The sequence below is a fragment of the Engraulis encrasicolus genome, chromosome 9 (genome assembly GCF_034702125.1).
Source record: "Engraulis encrasicolus isolate BLACKSEA-1 chromosome 9, IST_EnEncr_1.0, whole genome shotgun sequence".
In the NCBI taxonomy this organism is placed as follows: domain Eukaryota; kingdom Metazoa; phylum Chordata; class Actinopteri; order Clupeiformes; family Engraulidae; genus Engraulis; species Engraulis encrasicolus.
This window is the reverse complement of record NC_085865.1, coordinates 8,340,625-8,357,309: the sequence shown is the minus strand read 5'-3', so window position 1 is coordinate 8,357,309 and position 16,685 is coordinate 8,340,625. Positions and strand designations below refer to the sequence as shown.

The following is a 16,685-nucleotide window of genomic DNA, read 5'->3' as shown; positions in this document are numbered from 1 at the left end:
ATGTGTGCGCGTGTTTATGTGTGCACGTGTTTATGTGTGTGTGTGTGAGTGCGCATGTGTGTGAGTGCGCGTGTGTGTGAGTGCGCGTGTGTGAGTGCGCGTTTTTGTGTGTGTACATGTGTATGTGTGTGCATGTGTTTGTGTGTGTGTGCACGTGTATAATTCTAATACATTTGGACTGGTAAGGTAAGAGATGTAGGCAGTGCTGCTGGGAGGACTGTACTACAGCAGATGGGATGACCACATTTATTGGCGCGTGTGCGCGTGTGTGTGCGCGCGAGTGTGCGTGCGTGTGTGATGACCACATTTCTTGGCCTGTTACAATACCAGCCCCCAGCAGGCTGTGTTTGTGTGGTCATCCCAGCACCGCCTCTCTGACCCCAATTACTTAGCCATTTATTCCTCTGGCCACCTCTCATATACACACACACACACACACACACACACACACACAGTACGTTTTCCAGGATTACCCAACACTTTGGAGAGTTGCACCAACATCCTGAGCGTTAAATTGCGTTAAAGCGTAAGAGTTACATTAACACTGCAAAGTGTTCTGTGTACTTTCACGTTCAGGTCATCTAGGAACCAAAATTGAATCCAGGAACAAAAAAACAAAACAAAAAACAATTATGGTGCACCAGCGTCTTTGGTTGCCATGTCGGCACTGCAATAGTGGTGCTACAGACTACTTACTAGTAAAAGATGAGAGTTTGATGAGGGCTGGGTGAGAGATTCTATTACAGCATTCTGTTATTGGATGAGAGATTCTATTATTGCATTCTGTTATTGGATGAGAGATTCTATTATGGCATTCTGTTATTGAATGAGAGATTTTATTATTGCAAGTGTCTGCTGGCTGACCCTGTCCGCTTGTGCAACAGAACATTGCGAATGGTTCCAGAATGCTGCGGCCGCATTAAATGACTATTACCTGTAATCGTAGGACTTGAGGGTTCCATTCTGCCTCATCCGAAAGTGGATATGGCAAAAAAAACTTTTCCAAGTTTCCGAAACATCTTCTCATTATATTAGCCGCCTTTGTTCGTCAAAAACAGGTACAGGCAACGTGCTCGTCACAGGGCACCCGGCGGCCACAGAATAGGTGCAGAACTAACATCCGACGCTGACACCAATACATTGCCATGTTGAACTCTCAAACAGTGTCTGAGTGACGATTCCTCTCCTCTCCCTCCTCTAAGGCGCATCTCCGTGTCAACTTGAGCTGTAACTCAAACCCTGGGAGTGAAATGTGATGTGCGGGGTGGACGACCTAATGTGCGCACCTGACACCAAGGCTGCTCCAGCTAACCTGGCGGAGGAGCGCAACAAAAAGACCTACAGTAACAGATGACACTCTCTATTCTCGTTTGTACTGTGCATTGTGCAGTATTGTATTGTATTGTATTGTATTGTATGCAGGGCTCTAAATTAACTTTTTTCATCACCAGCCAAAATGGCTAGTAGGTTCTAATCTTACTAGCCAAACACACACTCACAGTCAAACACTCAAAGTCGTGGCTAGTAAGTTAGTCTATTCTTCTACCAGACACACTGAAATTTCACCAGCATTTGGCCTGTTGGCTGGTGTTAATGTAGAGCCCTGATTGTATGTGTGACAACAACATGTCTGTGTCTAACACAGTGTTTCTCCCCCCTCAGGGGTGCCGCGGAAACGTGGCTGATAAATAAATTATGTAATATAATACATATTTGTCTAAATTAATAAAGTATTGCTTAGTCAGTGGAGTCTTTCATCTGCCATTTACGCACAATAAAGTCAATTTAGGTTGCCCCAGTAAGCTGCAACTTCGAACGTAGGTTGTGTGACGTCTCCAAATGTGTTACTGTAAGCTTTTGTGGTATCCAAAGCGATGCCATGTTAAGGCTTGTTGGTTTGGGGTGCCTTGAAAATTTTCAGGAATTGAAAGGGTGCCTGGCCTAAAAAAAAGGTTGAGAAACACTGGTCTAACATACAGAGAGCAAGAAAGCCTACTTTAACAGACGAGACTATGATGATCTTTTGTGCGGTGCATTGTTTTATAATGTGTTGTACAGTATTGTATTGTATTGCACTGTATCTGTTACATATACAAGATGTCTGTGTCAAACGTACAGAGAGCCAGAGAGCCTACTTTAACAGATGAGCCTGTATCTATTGTCTGTATCTATCGTCTCTACAGTATTGAATTGCATTGCATTGTACGTGTGACAACGACAACATATCCATGGCAAACGTGTAGAGAGCCAGTATCTCATGAAATGAAGCCCCAACTGTCTAAGAAATGCTAAAAAGACTTACTTTGACAGATGAGCCTCGAACTATTTTTTTCCACTGTGAATTGTGTTAACTTAGATGTCTAGCAAAATGGATTCATTACTGTAGTTACAATCCAGTGCCACATTTCCCAAATGACCTGGTTTTACCTGTCCAATTCAACCAGGTGATCATTCAACCAGGTGATCATTCAACCGGCCAATCACCTGGCAGAATTGGACATCATTGGACGGAAGTAAAAATCAAGTCATCTGGAATATGTGACTGGATTGTAACTGATGAATCCATTTCGCCAATCACTTCTTAAAATGCATTGCACATGTCTATGTCAAATGTACAGAGAGACAATATCTCCTGGAGTGAAATTACTCCTGGAGTGAATATTACTTAAGTTACAGCACAATAGAACAACATTCTAGTCAAACGGCAGTCTCTCGTTTTATATATTGTTATACTGTAAGCTTATTATATGCAAATTACATGTAATAGCACCATTGTTGCAGTCACGCCAACATCTGCTGGAGTCAATTCTAGGGCCCTATGATTTCCGCGATACGGAAAACACGGACGGAATCACAGAATGTAGACATTATAACGGAATTTGGTTATAAACACGGAATTAAGCAGAATTTGCACATTTCTTATGATAATATTAAAATTCAATTATTTTCGTCATCATTCATCAGTCTAAAGACATGTCAACCACAAAATGTGGTCACAATATTAAATGTGGCCCACGCGAGGTGATGCGCAAAAGTTCTATGCATTCTATGATAGGTGAAAATAAGCTAAAAAATGTTTTTTTTTTAATCCGATAGGGCAAAAGATAAATCAGATAAAACGGAATTTGAGAAAAAATAAAACTGAATTTGAGAAAAAAATTAAACGGATTTCATAGGGCCCTACAATTCCCACTACGTAGGTAGGTGGGCTTGGCCACTGATTCCGATCTCCTGCTATCTTGATAAGGTACAGTACACTAAAAACACATACTGCACCATCAGACCTCTTTCTCTGGTTCATATCTATTGACTTTTTTACAGGCCATTGCGAATAACATGTAGAATATTCACTGTGCACACGTACAATGTGAACTATTGAAAGCCTCTCACTCATCAGTACAACAGAATGAATGTGCGAGGTGAGGTCTATAAATATCTAGATATAATGCCTTCCGCAGGCTAAACTGGGAACGCAGCTGCAGCCTGAGAACGAATAGGGCAAATTAATCAATTCCCATGACTGTCATTATAACCTTCAGAAAAAAATAAAATGTATTAAAAACAAACCCATCAGATTACGTTCATTTAAGATCAGATTAAGGGTTTTTGATTTACTAGAATGGGTCAAAAGATCACATCCTCCCCAACGCGTAATTCCACATAATCCAAAAAGGATGCAAAGAACACCGGCAATCTGCGCACGATGATGCGTCTGAGCTAAATTCCTAATCTCAGTTGCGACACGAGAGGAGGGCTGTGCCAAAAACAAGGGATATACAAAGCAAATTCACAGCCAGACTGGAAAGTTCAGTTGTGTGTGTGTGTGTGTGTGTGTGTGTGTGTGTGTGTGTGTGTGTGTGTGTACGTGTGTGTGTGTGCATAAGTGGCAGTGTGTGCTTGTGTGAGTGACAGTGTGTACGTGTGTGTGTGTAACAGTGTGTGTGTGTGTGTGTGTTTGGGTGCGTGTGCGCGCATCTGTGTGTGCGCCTGCATCTGTGTGTGCGCCTGCGTGTGTGTGTGTGTGTCACTCCACTGTGCAAGAGGGAGAGGGTGTGTTGCTGAAGACGTTCCTGAAGCCAACAGGTCTGGACTCGCAAAGCACAGCTCCCCTCCCGCCGCGACGAGGAGAGGGAGAGGGAGAGGGAGAGGGAGAGAAGAGAAGAGAAGAGAAGAGAAGAGAAGAGAAGAGAAGAGAAGAGAAGAGAAGAGAAGAGAAGAGAAGAAAAGAGAAGAGAAGAGAAGAGAAGAGAAGAGAAGAGAAGAGAAGAGGAGAGGAGAGGAGGGGAGAGAAGAGAAGAGAAGAGAAGAGAAGAGAAGAGAAGAGAAGAGGGAGTTGACAGCTCTTTCATGTGTAGCAGCAGGCAACACTAGAGACTGGGGCCTCCTGAGAGAGAGAGAGAGAGAGAGAGAGAGAGAGAGAGAGAGAGAGAGAGAGAGAGAGAGAGAGAGAGAGAGAGCGAGAGAGCGAGAGAGCGAGAGAGCGAGAGCGAGAGAGCAAGAGAGCGAGAGAGAGAGGAAAGGAGGAGAGCAGGAGAGCAGAGCAGAGCAGAGAGAGACTGTGTTCCTGTGCAGATTGTTTTGTGTGATTGGTGTGTGTGTGTGTGTGTGTGTGTGTGTGTGTGTGTGTGTGTGTGTGTGTGTGTGTGTGTGTGTGTGTGTGTGTGTGTGTGTGTGTGTGTTATGCATGAGTGTCTGCGTGTCAGTGAGCATGCCTGTGTGTGTGTGTGTGTGTGTGTGTGTGTGTGTGTGTGTGTGTGTGTGTGTGTGTGTGTTATCCATGTTTGCGTGTGTGCGTGTGTGTGTGTTATGCATGAGTGTGTGTGTGTGTTATGCGAGAGTGTGTATGTGTCAGTGTGCATGCCTGTGTCTATGTCGTGTATGTGGCAGCTGTGTCATTTTAGCCACTCATGCTTGCAACATCTCCACAACAAAACTCCTGGCTCTCCGTCACAGGTGGCCACGGATGATAAATGAGCCACCTGGTGGGTGATTAGTGATTGCCATTAGGAAGACAACAGTGTTGTCAGCACCGAGTGGATGTAACGTAAGTAACACACAACACAGAGTTGTCTTTTCAACCTTAAAACAAATGTTTTCAAAACGGTTTCTGTGGGTCATCAACTTGTTACAGGTTCAATGGTTGCCTGGCGAACAGGAGACTACCCCACAAGTGAGACAGTCTTGGTGGCCACCGATACTCATGAACGGCGTGACGTTTTCCATGTGCGATACGCCCATTTGTGGGGGAAAACAACCCATACAAGTCAATTGGTGATGTTGGGGTTTAATAAACGAAAGATACGGACCTGTAGACTAGCGTTGTTCACACGCAACATGCCGAAAACGTGTTGTGTTGCCGGCTGTTCAAATAATATAGCCAACCAGCCGTGGCTGAAGCATGGACTGTGTTCATTTAGACAAGCCGATGTAGCATGTAAGGTAAGGCAAGGCAAGTTTATTTATATAGCACATTTCATACACAGGTGCAACTCAATGTGCTTCACAAAGTTAACAAATGTAAATGAAAGGAAACAGGGAAGAAAGAAGGAAATAAATTAGAGTCAAAAAACATTTAAAACATTAAGATAAAACGTAAGGTAAAAATAATAATAAAATAAAATCAAAAATTTAATCAAAATGTAAGTTGATGAGTTGACGGTTTGTTTTCGCCCATAAAGGGGCGTAACGCACATTTACGAGCAAAGTACCCGGATGGCAAAGTACCCGGATGGCCGTTCATGAGTATGCAATTTCTCATAGGGAAGGTGTGGTTTGGCCTAGAGCAGTGGTTCCCAACCTTTTTCTTAAGGGACCCATGTTTTTACTATTGTAATCTTTGGTGACCCAACCACGCGAGATGCGTGTCACAAGATGCCCTCTGTTTCCTGCGAAAACTCATTTTAGTTATTTTATTCCTCAATTCGTCTTTGGTCAAATATAGAATAAATGTTTAATGTAGCACTTACAATTTGTTGCTTCTATGCATTTATTAGTTAAATGCTTTGTCTTTTATTCAACATGGGCTATATAGGCTATATTTAAAATGAAACCCCTTAAAATCAAGAGGGCTCCGCGACCCCCTGTGGATCTTTGGCGACCCATAAGGTGGGTCCCGACCCATAGGTTGGGAACCACTGGCCTAGAGGATGACATTTTTCGGGAATTCCCGTGGGTCCCGTGGGTCCTGCGGGATTCCCGCGGGATGGGAATCAAAATTCAAAGATGAACGGGAGCGGGCAGGAGCGGGAATTAAGATGAATGGGAGCGGGCAGGAGCGGGAATAAAAACAGGAGTGGGATTGATTTTGAGTGGGAATGGGCAGGATTGGGAAACATTATTTTCAGGAGTGGACGGGATGGGATTAGTTTCTTTTACTCCAGTCTGGGATGGGACGGGATGGGAATTTTTTTCTGGGACAGGGATGGGACGGGAGTGAAAATCAGGATTTTTTTTCTGGGACCGGGATGGGACGGGAGTGAAAATCCACTCCCGTGTCATGCTCTAGTTTGGCTCTGCCCTGGCCTAACAGTAGGCCACTGGGTTTGGCTACTACGCCAGCGACCTGGGTTCGATTCCGGCCCAGGTCATTTGCCGATCCTTCCCCATATCTCTCTCTTACTCACTCGCTCGCTTTCTGTCATAATCTCCACCTTTCTATCAATAAAGGCACAAAGGCCCCTTACAATATCAAGGAAAGGTGTGGTTTGCAATTGTCCATGACCTACTACTAGGCATTACGAATGCATCATTTGTCATATACCTATAGCCCATACCCAAACATGTCAGTTGTATTAAAACAAATTGCAAACTCATCATTCTCAGTATTGTTTTAACAAATCTCCACGAATCTTGACACATCTCCTCTCGTCATGTACCAACATAATGTAGGCCTACTTGATAATTGTGAGACGCTGCACAATTGCCAAGCCAAAAAAAAACTCACAAAAAAGAGCTGCAACCAACCGCAACACTACATGTTCCTAACACCATGCAGTAACAGAACAGGGGATTGGTGGTAAATGAAATATCCTGTCTACTATTGGATAACGGTTAAACTTGCCAGTCTGCTTCATACCAATTTGGCTCGGTCTCTGTAATTAACTGTCAAAAGCCTTTGCTCAGACTAGTCCTCCAGTCACTCACGGGCGGTTGAGAAATCTTGATGACGAAATGTCAACAAAACCGTAAAGACACCGACACTGACGCTGATGCTGACAAGACAAAGAGATTGATGAGCAGCTGTGGTGACGTGATTTATGTTTAGTCAAGAGTTACAGAAAGCAGGGAGGTTGTGAAACAATGCTTAACCATTACAATGTCTCGTGCCAGGCTACAAGGGAACAGATATGTCATTTTTGGACGTTTTTTTTTCGTTCTTTCTTTCAAAAATACCCAGAAAGAGAGCACGTACAAACGTATACAGTTTGGGGAGGGGATATTGCGTAATCACTGCATTCTATGTGCTGAGCAAATCATCTTTAATTAAAATGCATGGCCATCTTGTTGGCTGGTGAGTGACTAATCAAACACATTGAGACATGTGCATGATTTGAAATGTCATAAGATGCTCATGTCTTCTTTTAGACTAGCACTAGTATGCACATGGATCGATTTGCTCATGGACATTGAGATTAGTAAACAGTTATGCTAGTTGACATATCCCTTCTTTGAATTTCCTATAAAGCGGATAGGATTTATCCATCCATCCATCTGCAGTTTTCTATAGTCCTGCTGAGCTGCACAAGTTGTTTATTTCACCCTCATATGATCCAGTATTCTGACCTAACGTTCAACTGCACTTGTGTTGAATGCCATGAGCACATCAGCAATTGGCAAGTGACCAGAGAAGGTGAAGTAATTTCAACAGACACACACACACACGCACGCACGCACGCACGCACATAATCATGAGGCTTTTTCACACCTCTGTGCTGTCCAGGCCCTTGGCTAATGGAAGTGTAAATTGCTAAAGCAAACTGCATGATGAAACTCACCACCTCTGACCTAATGCTTACGGGACACACTCGCCACATCTAAGGCCTGGTGTGAAATTAACCAGTTGCCTACTTGCACAGTCCTTTCTTCAGGCTGAAGTTTTGAAATGAAATGAAGTGAAAATATTGTGTTGTGGAGATCTTTTGCAGACGTTAAGCTAACTTAAAGTGTTGGAGCAGTGCAGGCTCTGCGATCCATAAAGTGATAGTGTCCCATTTTTGTTTTTATTTTATAAAATAAGTTTATTTTACACCTCTCCTTCAGTTAAATGATTGGGTTGTACCTCTCTCCTGTACTTTCAACCGTTCTCTGAGTATGGCAGTCAGTGCAAATTTTACCTCCAAGCTAGCAGTTAACATTGAATCCTATGAGACCAGCTGGCGGCTAGCTTCAGCTCGGTCATGTGATGGGGAAACATCTGTTTTTGGATGTGGTCATTTATAGAGAATCAACAGACAGACATCGTGGTAAATATCAGATGTCATGAAAGCTGTATCATAATACCTGTTGCCAAGCAAGGTGACAGGAAATATCTAAGCCTGTCACATACTGTAGTGAGGTAGTGAAGCCAATTGGAAGTCAATTGGAGCCAATTTTGGTCCCCTAGGGGAAATGCTTTCTCTGCACTTTATCCCATTTGGACTAGTGAATCACATTGAAGTACACACACTAGCACACTAGTCCGTAGCAGTGGGCAGCCTGCTGAGCGGCGCCCGGGGAGCAGTGGGGGGGTTAGGTGCCTTGCTCAAGGGCACTTCAGCCGTGGTCCGGTCGGGCATTGAACCGGGAACCCTTGGGTTGCCAACCCAGTGCTCTAACCACTGAGCCACGGCTGCCCCCGTGAAATGTAGACAGGCTTTATGAGACGGCCCAATTCCTGCAGCAGAGCCACACAAGACTGTGAGTGCATCTTAATATGGGACCTTGCTTCCTCCACTTGCTCCTCGTCATGATGACATCACTGACAACAGCATTATATTTCAATATCTTGCAAAAGCTCAATTGTAAAGTCTTTTTCTTGTTTGCAATTGGGATGGTGAATGACAAACAGTCCCTCAAAAGTTGTTGTGGCGAGGCTGACAGCTGGGAAACTTTATCGTTTTCTCCACGGAGGAGGGTCCAGGAGGCGGGACAAGGAGACAAGCGCAAGTGGAGGAGGCAAGGTCGCATATTAAGATGCACTCTGTAGATTCCTCCCAATATGTGGACTCCTGTCCTCAGCCTTGCGTTTCCCTGACGCCCCGCCTCTGTGTAGAAAACAATAAAGTTTCCCACTGTCAGCCTACCCACAACAATTTCAGGCTAGACTATTCCTCATTCACCATCCCGATTGCAAATGAGAAAATTACACAAGAATTGAGCTCTTTTTGAGCGATGTATTGAAAAAAAATACACTTCTTTCGTCAGTGACATCATCATGAGGCCATAAGCAGGCAAGGAAGCTGTTGCACTGTCAATCCCACCTCACAACACTGGTGGAGGGTAGAGCTGCACGATTATGGAAAAAATCAAGATCACGATTATTTTGGTCAAAATCATAATCACGATTATTAATCACGATTATTGATTTTTGCAGATTTTTTTGAAAATTATAACAAGATGAAATATAACCAAGAATGAATTACATACGGGATGAGCAAAATAAAATGAATTGTAATAATTATGTAAAGGCAATGGCATGAAACTTAAGTGGACAGATTTCTGGCCAGAAACACCAGCCTGTCAGTATGTTCTGGTTTCAAGGACGCTCTCAAAAGTAGGTCACTATTGCCACAATTAAATCACGATTATAAATCACGAGTTCGATTTCACTATTTTATCACGATTTTCATTATTTTTCGATTAATGGTGCAGCCCTGGTGGAGGGTGTCCCAATGACCTGATTTACAGACCAACACAGTTGATTCTCAGTTTAACCTCTTCACTTTATTTTGAGCTTTTACTGCTCGTTCTGAGTGTATTTGCTGTGGTAGAGTAAAAGCATAACTTGCTTTAATGCAATACTCCCCGTCCTGAACTTGCATGGCAGGCCCTGTATCAGTCTGATATGGCCGCCAATGCCGCCACTCCTCTGTCGACCTCGTGTCAGAGTGCTGGAGGGCGTCCCGAGCATCTTTACAGACTTCCTCCATTAAGTTAATTCTTAGTAAGTTGCAACCGAGTCAGTCAAATGGAAGTCCTTTATGACTTCATGACCTTTATGAGTTTACTAAGAGAATGAAGCACAACTTTATTGTGCGGTGTACCACTTGCTATGGCGTTTAATTGCTCAGGTAAGTGGTATAACCCGCTTCTGAACAGCCACAGGCACCATCTATACCACCACAACTGTTGCTAACGCCGTCAATTCCATCTCAGAATGCTGAAGGGAGTTCCAAATCTCTGGTGAGCTAACGTGCTAGCCTAACTCTGAGTTCAACTCTACTGTACATCGCTATGAGGTTCGGCGTTTGGTCTTTCTTTTCAATTGCTCAGGTAAGCGCCAGAACCTGCTTTCTGCAATCACTCCTCTTCTGAGCTGGCTTCTCAGCCACCGCACAAACATCAATACCGCCACCCCGGCTGCTGCTGTTCCTCTGCTCTGACGCTCCAATCCCCACCCAGCAGGATTGGCCCGGCATGTTGAGACACCACACGACACACACTCACACCACAAGGCACACACTGTGACACACACACACACAAACACACAGCGGTGCTGTTCCAACACGTCTTTACATTACACAGGTGAGAGAAAACATCTGAAACTGGATGACAACACACGGATGGACGGACTGGGCTGCGCTGGGTTAGGCATGTGCACATGTTTGTTATGATGGACACACTGATTAGCAGCAGTAAGCAGAAGCAATTTAGCAGATGACCTGAGGAGGCGCTGTTGTATTAATCATAACAAACCACTCTGCACTTGACAGGGATTCTCTCACACTTTTGACCCAAGTGTGTCAGAAACCTTCCAGAAAACATTTTCCATAGATATAAATAATTTATAATAAAACGGGAATAATGTGAGAGTATTTAACAGAAGTGGTGATGGCGCATTCAAGATGTCTGGGCCTGGGTTCTGGAGGAAGACATTGGGTGTAAGCTCTACTTTGGAAACCAGGCAAGGGTACAGTAAATACAAACAGTGTACAGTCAGCTATTAGACCAGTACTGTAGGGTCTATACTAGGGGGCATTTAAAATCGATGGTTGGTGGTCATTACCCAAGAAAGGCCTACTGATTTGTGAGTGGTATAACAATGTCTGAGGAAGGAAGGGCCAGGGTGGCCCGAAACGTCACAAAATAAAATGGCTTACATGGGAGCTCATCGGTGTGCGTTTTTTCTTCACTACCTACTGAGTGGTATAACAAGCCACCCAAAACGAACCGCCTTGCCGCTTCACTGCCTCTACGGAAGGAGTTTTCGCATCTGGTCTAGTGGGAACCCTAGGCTGCAGCCATATCAAGCCTGTGCCCCCCCCCCCCCCCTGGCAGGTGGGGCTCCCTAGGCTGCAGCCATATCTAGCCTGTGGGGACCCCTGACAAGTGGAGGCCCATTGGCTGCAGCCATATCTAGCCTGTGGGGGCCCTGGCAGGTAAGGGGCCCTAGGCTGCAGCCATATCTAGCCAGTGCATTAATCTGGTTATCTGGCCCTTCTCGGTCCCTTCAGTCAAGGGAGCTTCTGAACTCTGCTGAGGCCTCGAGCAGCGACTTACCACCTTCAGCGAATACTGCACTTCCCCTACAGAAGGTCAGAGGTCATCAGCCCTCTTCCAAGGCCCTTTATTGGCCTATGGGGACTGCCGGGAAGCTCTGCATGACTGCATGTTGATTGTAATAACACCTTTGTTTCCTATGTGCCTTCTGACCCTATCACAGACGGGTGTAAATCAGCATAGTAGAGAGAGAGAGAGAGAGCGCGCATTTTAGTAGTCCCCAAGCATTCACCAATGTTGCCTGCTGGCTGTAGGCATGCCCATAGAGCAGGTGTGGGCAATTATTTTGGCTCAAAGGCCAATTTGAGTTATGAATATTGGCCAAAGGGCCAAATGTCACAGGCAACTTGTGTCAGAAATAACAAATAATGTTCATAATATCAACATAACTTATGTCAACTTAACTTTTTGACCATTTAATTGATGAATACAGCCTTAGATATACTCAAAGCCTAAATACCCCTCTGTTGAGTAGCCATTTTAAGAATGCTGGGTGAGAGCATCATATTGGCTTCCTTGTAAAGGGTCTGCAGGCCAGATGAAATGGCTCACAGGGGGCCCCGTGTGGCCCCCCGGGCCTGAGTTTGCCCACCCGGGCCAGAGTTTGCCCGCCCCTGCTGTAGAGCCTGATGAGTTATGTTTCCGCTCTGAGACCACCAGCACAGCAGCCTGCCTCTAAGGTAGCGGTAGCAGTTAGTTTTCACACCTGGCCTAGACGCCACTGCCACCAGATCAGAGGGGTCAAGGTGGTGGGAGTACTAACTGAGGTGTCCCGCGCAGTCCGCCACCCTGGGCTCGCACTCGCCACCTCTCAGTAAACACTCCAGCTCGGGTATGGGAGTCACAGCACGATACCACTGAGCTAAATGACCAATCCGATACAGTATGAGACCTCGGGAGGTAGGTTTAGGAACGTTCCACGCCACACTCTGCTAGTTGGCCTCCGTTACTGGAGCACTTCAGAGAGTAGACATCCTGAGACAAAATATTCAGTAATTGGCTTGTGACCATCTTCAAAGTGTGAAGATAGATGCTTCCACACGGAGACCACAAGCCCAAGTGTCCACAACCCTCATACAACCAATACAGAGTCATAAATGTGTGTGTCTGTCACAAAATAAAAATGCCTCACCTCACCCACAAATCATCATCATTCATCACACAAATATATTGGCATATTATCCTGTCCCCATCTGCCATGGTAAATGCACACTAAAAATAGGAAATAAGGCTACATTACAGGGCTTTTCTTTTCTTGAAGGGGGGGGGTAAATCACTGCCAGTAAGCTACCACCAGTCAGTCAGTCAGTCAGTCAGTCATGCCTGCACTACTGCCCGCTAGGTTATTTCCTTGTGTGGGTAATTGCCCTATAGGCTAAAGCCTGCCCCCCTCCGTTACCGTTGCTACTTTGGGCAAGTGTGTCAGGGGGTCATGGACTGCACATGGCAAACAATGGAGGCAGCGGCCCCTACACATATACCCAAGTCTCTCTACAATAGCAGCCTCGCCGTCTACTATGGCGGGGAAAACAGAAAATCAAGCAATGCACTACATGTGATTCACCACAATGGCTGAAAAATGGACAAGACAGAGAGAGCACTCCATACATGTCTGCATCAGCAGCACACTGGCTGTCTAGATGGAGGCTTACAGAACTAGAAGCTAGGCCCTACTACTAGGCCTACATACATGACTAATTCACCACAATGCCCGTCAAGGGGAAATGACAAAAGCCACGTCTCATTAACATGCCTGCAGAAATTGTTACAGTGGAGCATTATGGTAATGGTGTTTAAATGCCACAGAAAAGACAAGACAATAGTGAATAAGATTGGGGCACATTCTCAAACATTCTCACAAAGCCACCATTTGTGATTTAGACTTCTATTTAAAAAATGTAGGGATTCTGAACTCTGAGCTCATATCATGTTTTCTTGTAGCCTATGTATATTAACGTCTATTCTGTCGCAACTGTAGCAACTACTCTTGGCTACATCATTAACACATTAGTAACAACTGCAGCCGAATGCAGTTAAGAGAAACATTTCACAATACGGGGTAAAAGTTACCACTTACACGTTTGGGACTAATGACTAAACGTGTTACTGGAGATTCATCTTTTCTGTCTTCCCTGAATACAGCATGAAAAGTATGCTATTAGGCTACTACCACTTGGGTTCACCAAACTACTATTAGGCTACAAGGCAAGCTTTTAAAATGTGAGGCTTTGCGGCATAATGCTTAGGTTTCCAGCGAGGACGTTTCTTTCCATGAACTGGCGCGAATTCAGGCATCAGAAAAGGAATTCACTCGAAAGAACCCTGGCAATAGAGCAGCGCACGCGTGCACTGCAAGATCTGTGGAAAATCCGAGCACATCAATAAAAGCGTTTTAGACTGGTGGTGAGTGAGGCGGTGTTACATATAGGCTACAGTAAAACTTCAGACAACCCTGATTAGGGTATTCATAACCTTTTACTGTTTTACCTAGCCCCGCCTCTTGTGAAGTATAGCCTTGTATGTTCTTCTAAAAAAAACAAGGCTAACTCAACAGAATTCTAATGCATCAAAAGAATTTAGATAATTGTAAGGTTGTGGGTTGTAGACCTGTGTAACTTGCTGACCAATTTCAGCGGGAGCAACTATGTAACAACAAACAATTACTAGATTCCTGACTGATGTAACGTTAGGCCTATTTTAAGGGGTTAAGTACAAAACGGCGCGACAGCAAGCTCCCACTGTCACATAGTAAAATTTCGCCATTTGCGCAAAGCGCGCATAACAAAACTTGGATACGAAACAACAAATTGTAACGATTTTGAAGCACAAGCATTTTCCAACAGATTCCCTACTATGAGACCGCGAGATCTTGTAGGCTGTAGCGCTAGCTTGACACTACTTAAACTGGCAAACAGTTCGGCCAGCGAACTTTAGCCAGCAAGGTTAACCAAAGAATCTGGACAACACGAGGCAAAAGCGCAAAGGCATTTCATAATCTATCGCCTCAAATAGTATTCTAATCTCAAATGCATGTCTCTTGTGTGCACAATTAACGTTGATGGGATCTCTAAGAATTCCCCTTCCCTTCCCTGTTCTCCCAGAAAGCGCCATGTTGTGCGCTCATCGACACGCAGTTCTCAGCCTAACAACAGAAACCAACAGAACACCAAGTTAACAAAATAGACAACCTACCTTGGCAATAGCCTTCTTGTATCGCATAACAGCTTGTTCGATGAGATTGTGCACTTTGATATTCCCATCGCCGCAAGGAACGACCACCCTGGTCCTTCCGAAACACACGGTTACTTTCATAGTTCCTGCTGTTCCTTGTGATTCCAGCGAACGCGCTAGGTATGTGACTAGTTTGTGAAAAGCCCGTTGTCATCGGTTCTACTGAGAGATATAAAATAATTCCCAAGATACATTAGGTGAAGGAATATCATCTTTTCTCCATGGCCGACGCGCCGACGTACTCGTTGCTGACCACCTGTTCAGTGTTTCTACGGGAATCGGGATGACTCGGTCTGGTGTTCCTGAGGCCGTGGGGTGGTGCTTGGGACTCCTGTGTCGTGAAGCCGAGGTAGGCTGTAACACCAAAGTTAGGGGGCAGCTCACGTCTTGAGAAAGCAAAAGAAAAGGCAGGCAAAAAAGAAAAAGAAAGGATGCGCTTCTTCTGTGCCCAAATTAGCTGACAGTTACTTTAAATATTTACGCGCGCAAAATATTGCCTTTTTGCCTCTTTGCGGCTCTACTAAATATTCAACTAAATATTAAAGTTAACTCCGTGACATGGCTAGGTCTATTTCACCTTCAAGAGGAAAGCCGAGATTCCCCAAAAATGTGTACCAGTTTATTTTTCCATTTTATTTCCTTTTCATAATCTACTGCATTTATAACCAATTTTCCCTTTAGAGATTATTGATCATTATCATTATTTAGAGATCATTGATCATTATCAGTATTAGGCCTACTATTTACAAATAATAAAACAAATAAATAAGTAATAAGTAAAGACACTTCAGGTGGGAAAACTGGAAATATACACACACAATGTATCAGCAAAAGTAAAATGTAGAAATAAAAATAAAAAATGCATAACACAAACACTCCACCACACCAGAGTGGCACGACACGCCACTGCCATTTTCGGCCCCACTTGCAACAGAGGCGGCTGCCCCAACCTCAAGGGAAATTGGGTGGGGGCGTCTGAACTCACTATAATTAAAGAGTCAAAGCTTGCCGCTTGAAAGTGTTCACTGGGTCTGCGGCCCTTTCCTTAAACCACCTCCTAATTGCTACCACTTGGCTGCGCAGTAGGCCTGGTAGGGCCGCTTATAGCTTTGGCTGGGACCGGGACAAAGACACATGAAGGGGCCCCTAGTCCAATACACACATTGTAATGAGGATCCAATTTTGGGCCCCCTCTCTCCTTGGACCCGGGACAAGTGACCCCTTGTTCCCCCCCTGTCGGCTTCACTGGGCCTGGTCCTATATAGGCCTGCACAGGGAAGCCGACATGGGGGGGCGCTAAGCAAGTCAGCTGTGTGAGGGAGAGGGGCGCCCCAAAATTGGGTCCTCATTACATTGCATGTATTGGGTGGGGGGGACCCTTTGAGACGACTTTGTCCTGGGACCCGGCCCAAAGCTGACGCCGGCCCTTAGCTTGCACTCTCTGATCTGAAATCACACTCGCAGACTAAATCGAGCTCCCTTTTACTGAGGAGAAGGGAAAGGCCTAGATAGCTGTTAGTCTACAGCAGACAGCTTTCTGATAAACCTCCTTGCAGTGGGGCAAAGATAGCCAGGCTGTGCCCACCTAGTGACGCAACAGCTTCAGCGTTGCTACCAGTCAGGTCAGGAGTCCATGCAAGTATTTTCTGAGTTCTCGCAAATACGGGAACTTCTCCCACTTTGTTGGGAAGCAAACAATCATCAGCAAACCAAGGGAGGCCATTTGGGAAATGCTGTTTGGGAAATGTTAATTGTTA

At 44.8% G+C, this 16,685-nt stretch overlaps 1 protein-coding gene across 5 annotated transcripts in view; it reads right to left on the bottom strand.

Annotated features, from left to right (window-relative positions):
• The window catches only part of pard3aa (par-3 family cell polarity regulator alpha, a), a 657,729-nt gene extending 642,460 nt beyond the window's left edge, over nt 1-15,269 (bottom strand). For all 5 annotated transcript variants that reach the window (XR_010036106.1, XM_063206446.1, XM_063206444.1 and 2 more), the window contains exon 1: nt 14,890-15,269. Coding sequence is in view for 4 of the 5 variants with exons in the window: in XM_063206446.1 (XP_063062516.1) it covers nt 14,890-15,009 (120 nt within the window). In the remaining variant the exon portion in view is untranslated. The remainder of the gene's footprint in view (nt 1-14,889) is intronic.
• Nucleotides 15,270-16,685: the final 1,416 nt, after the last annotated feature.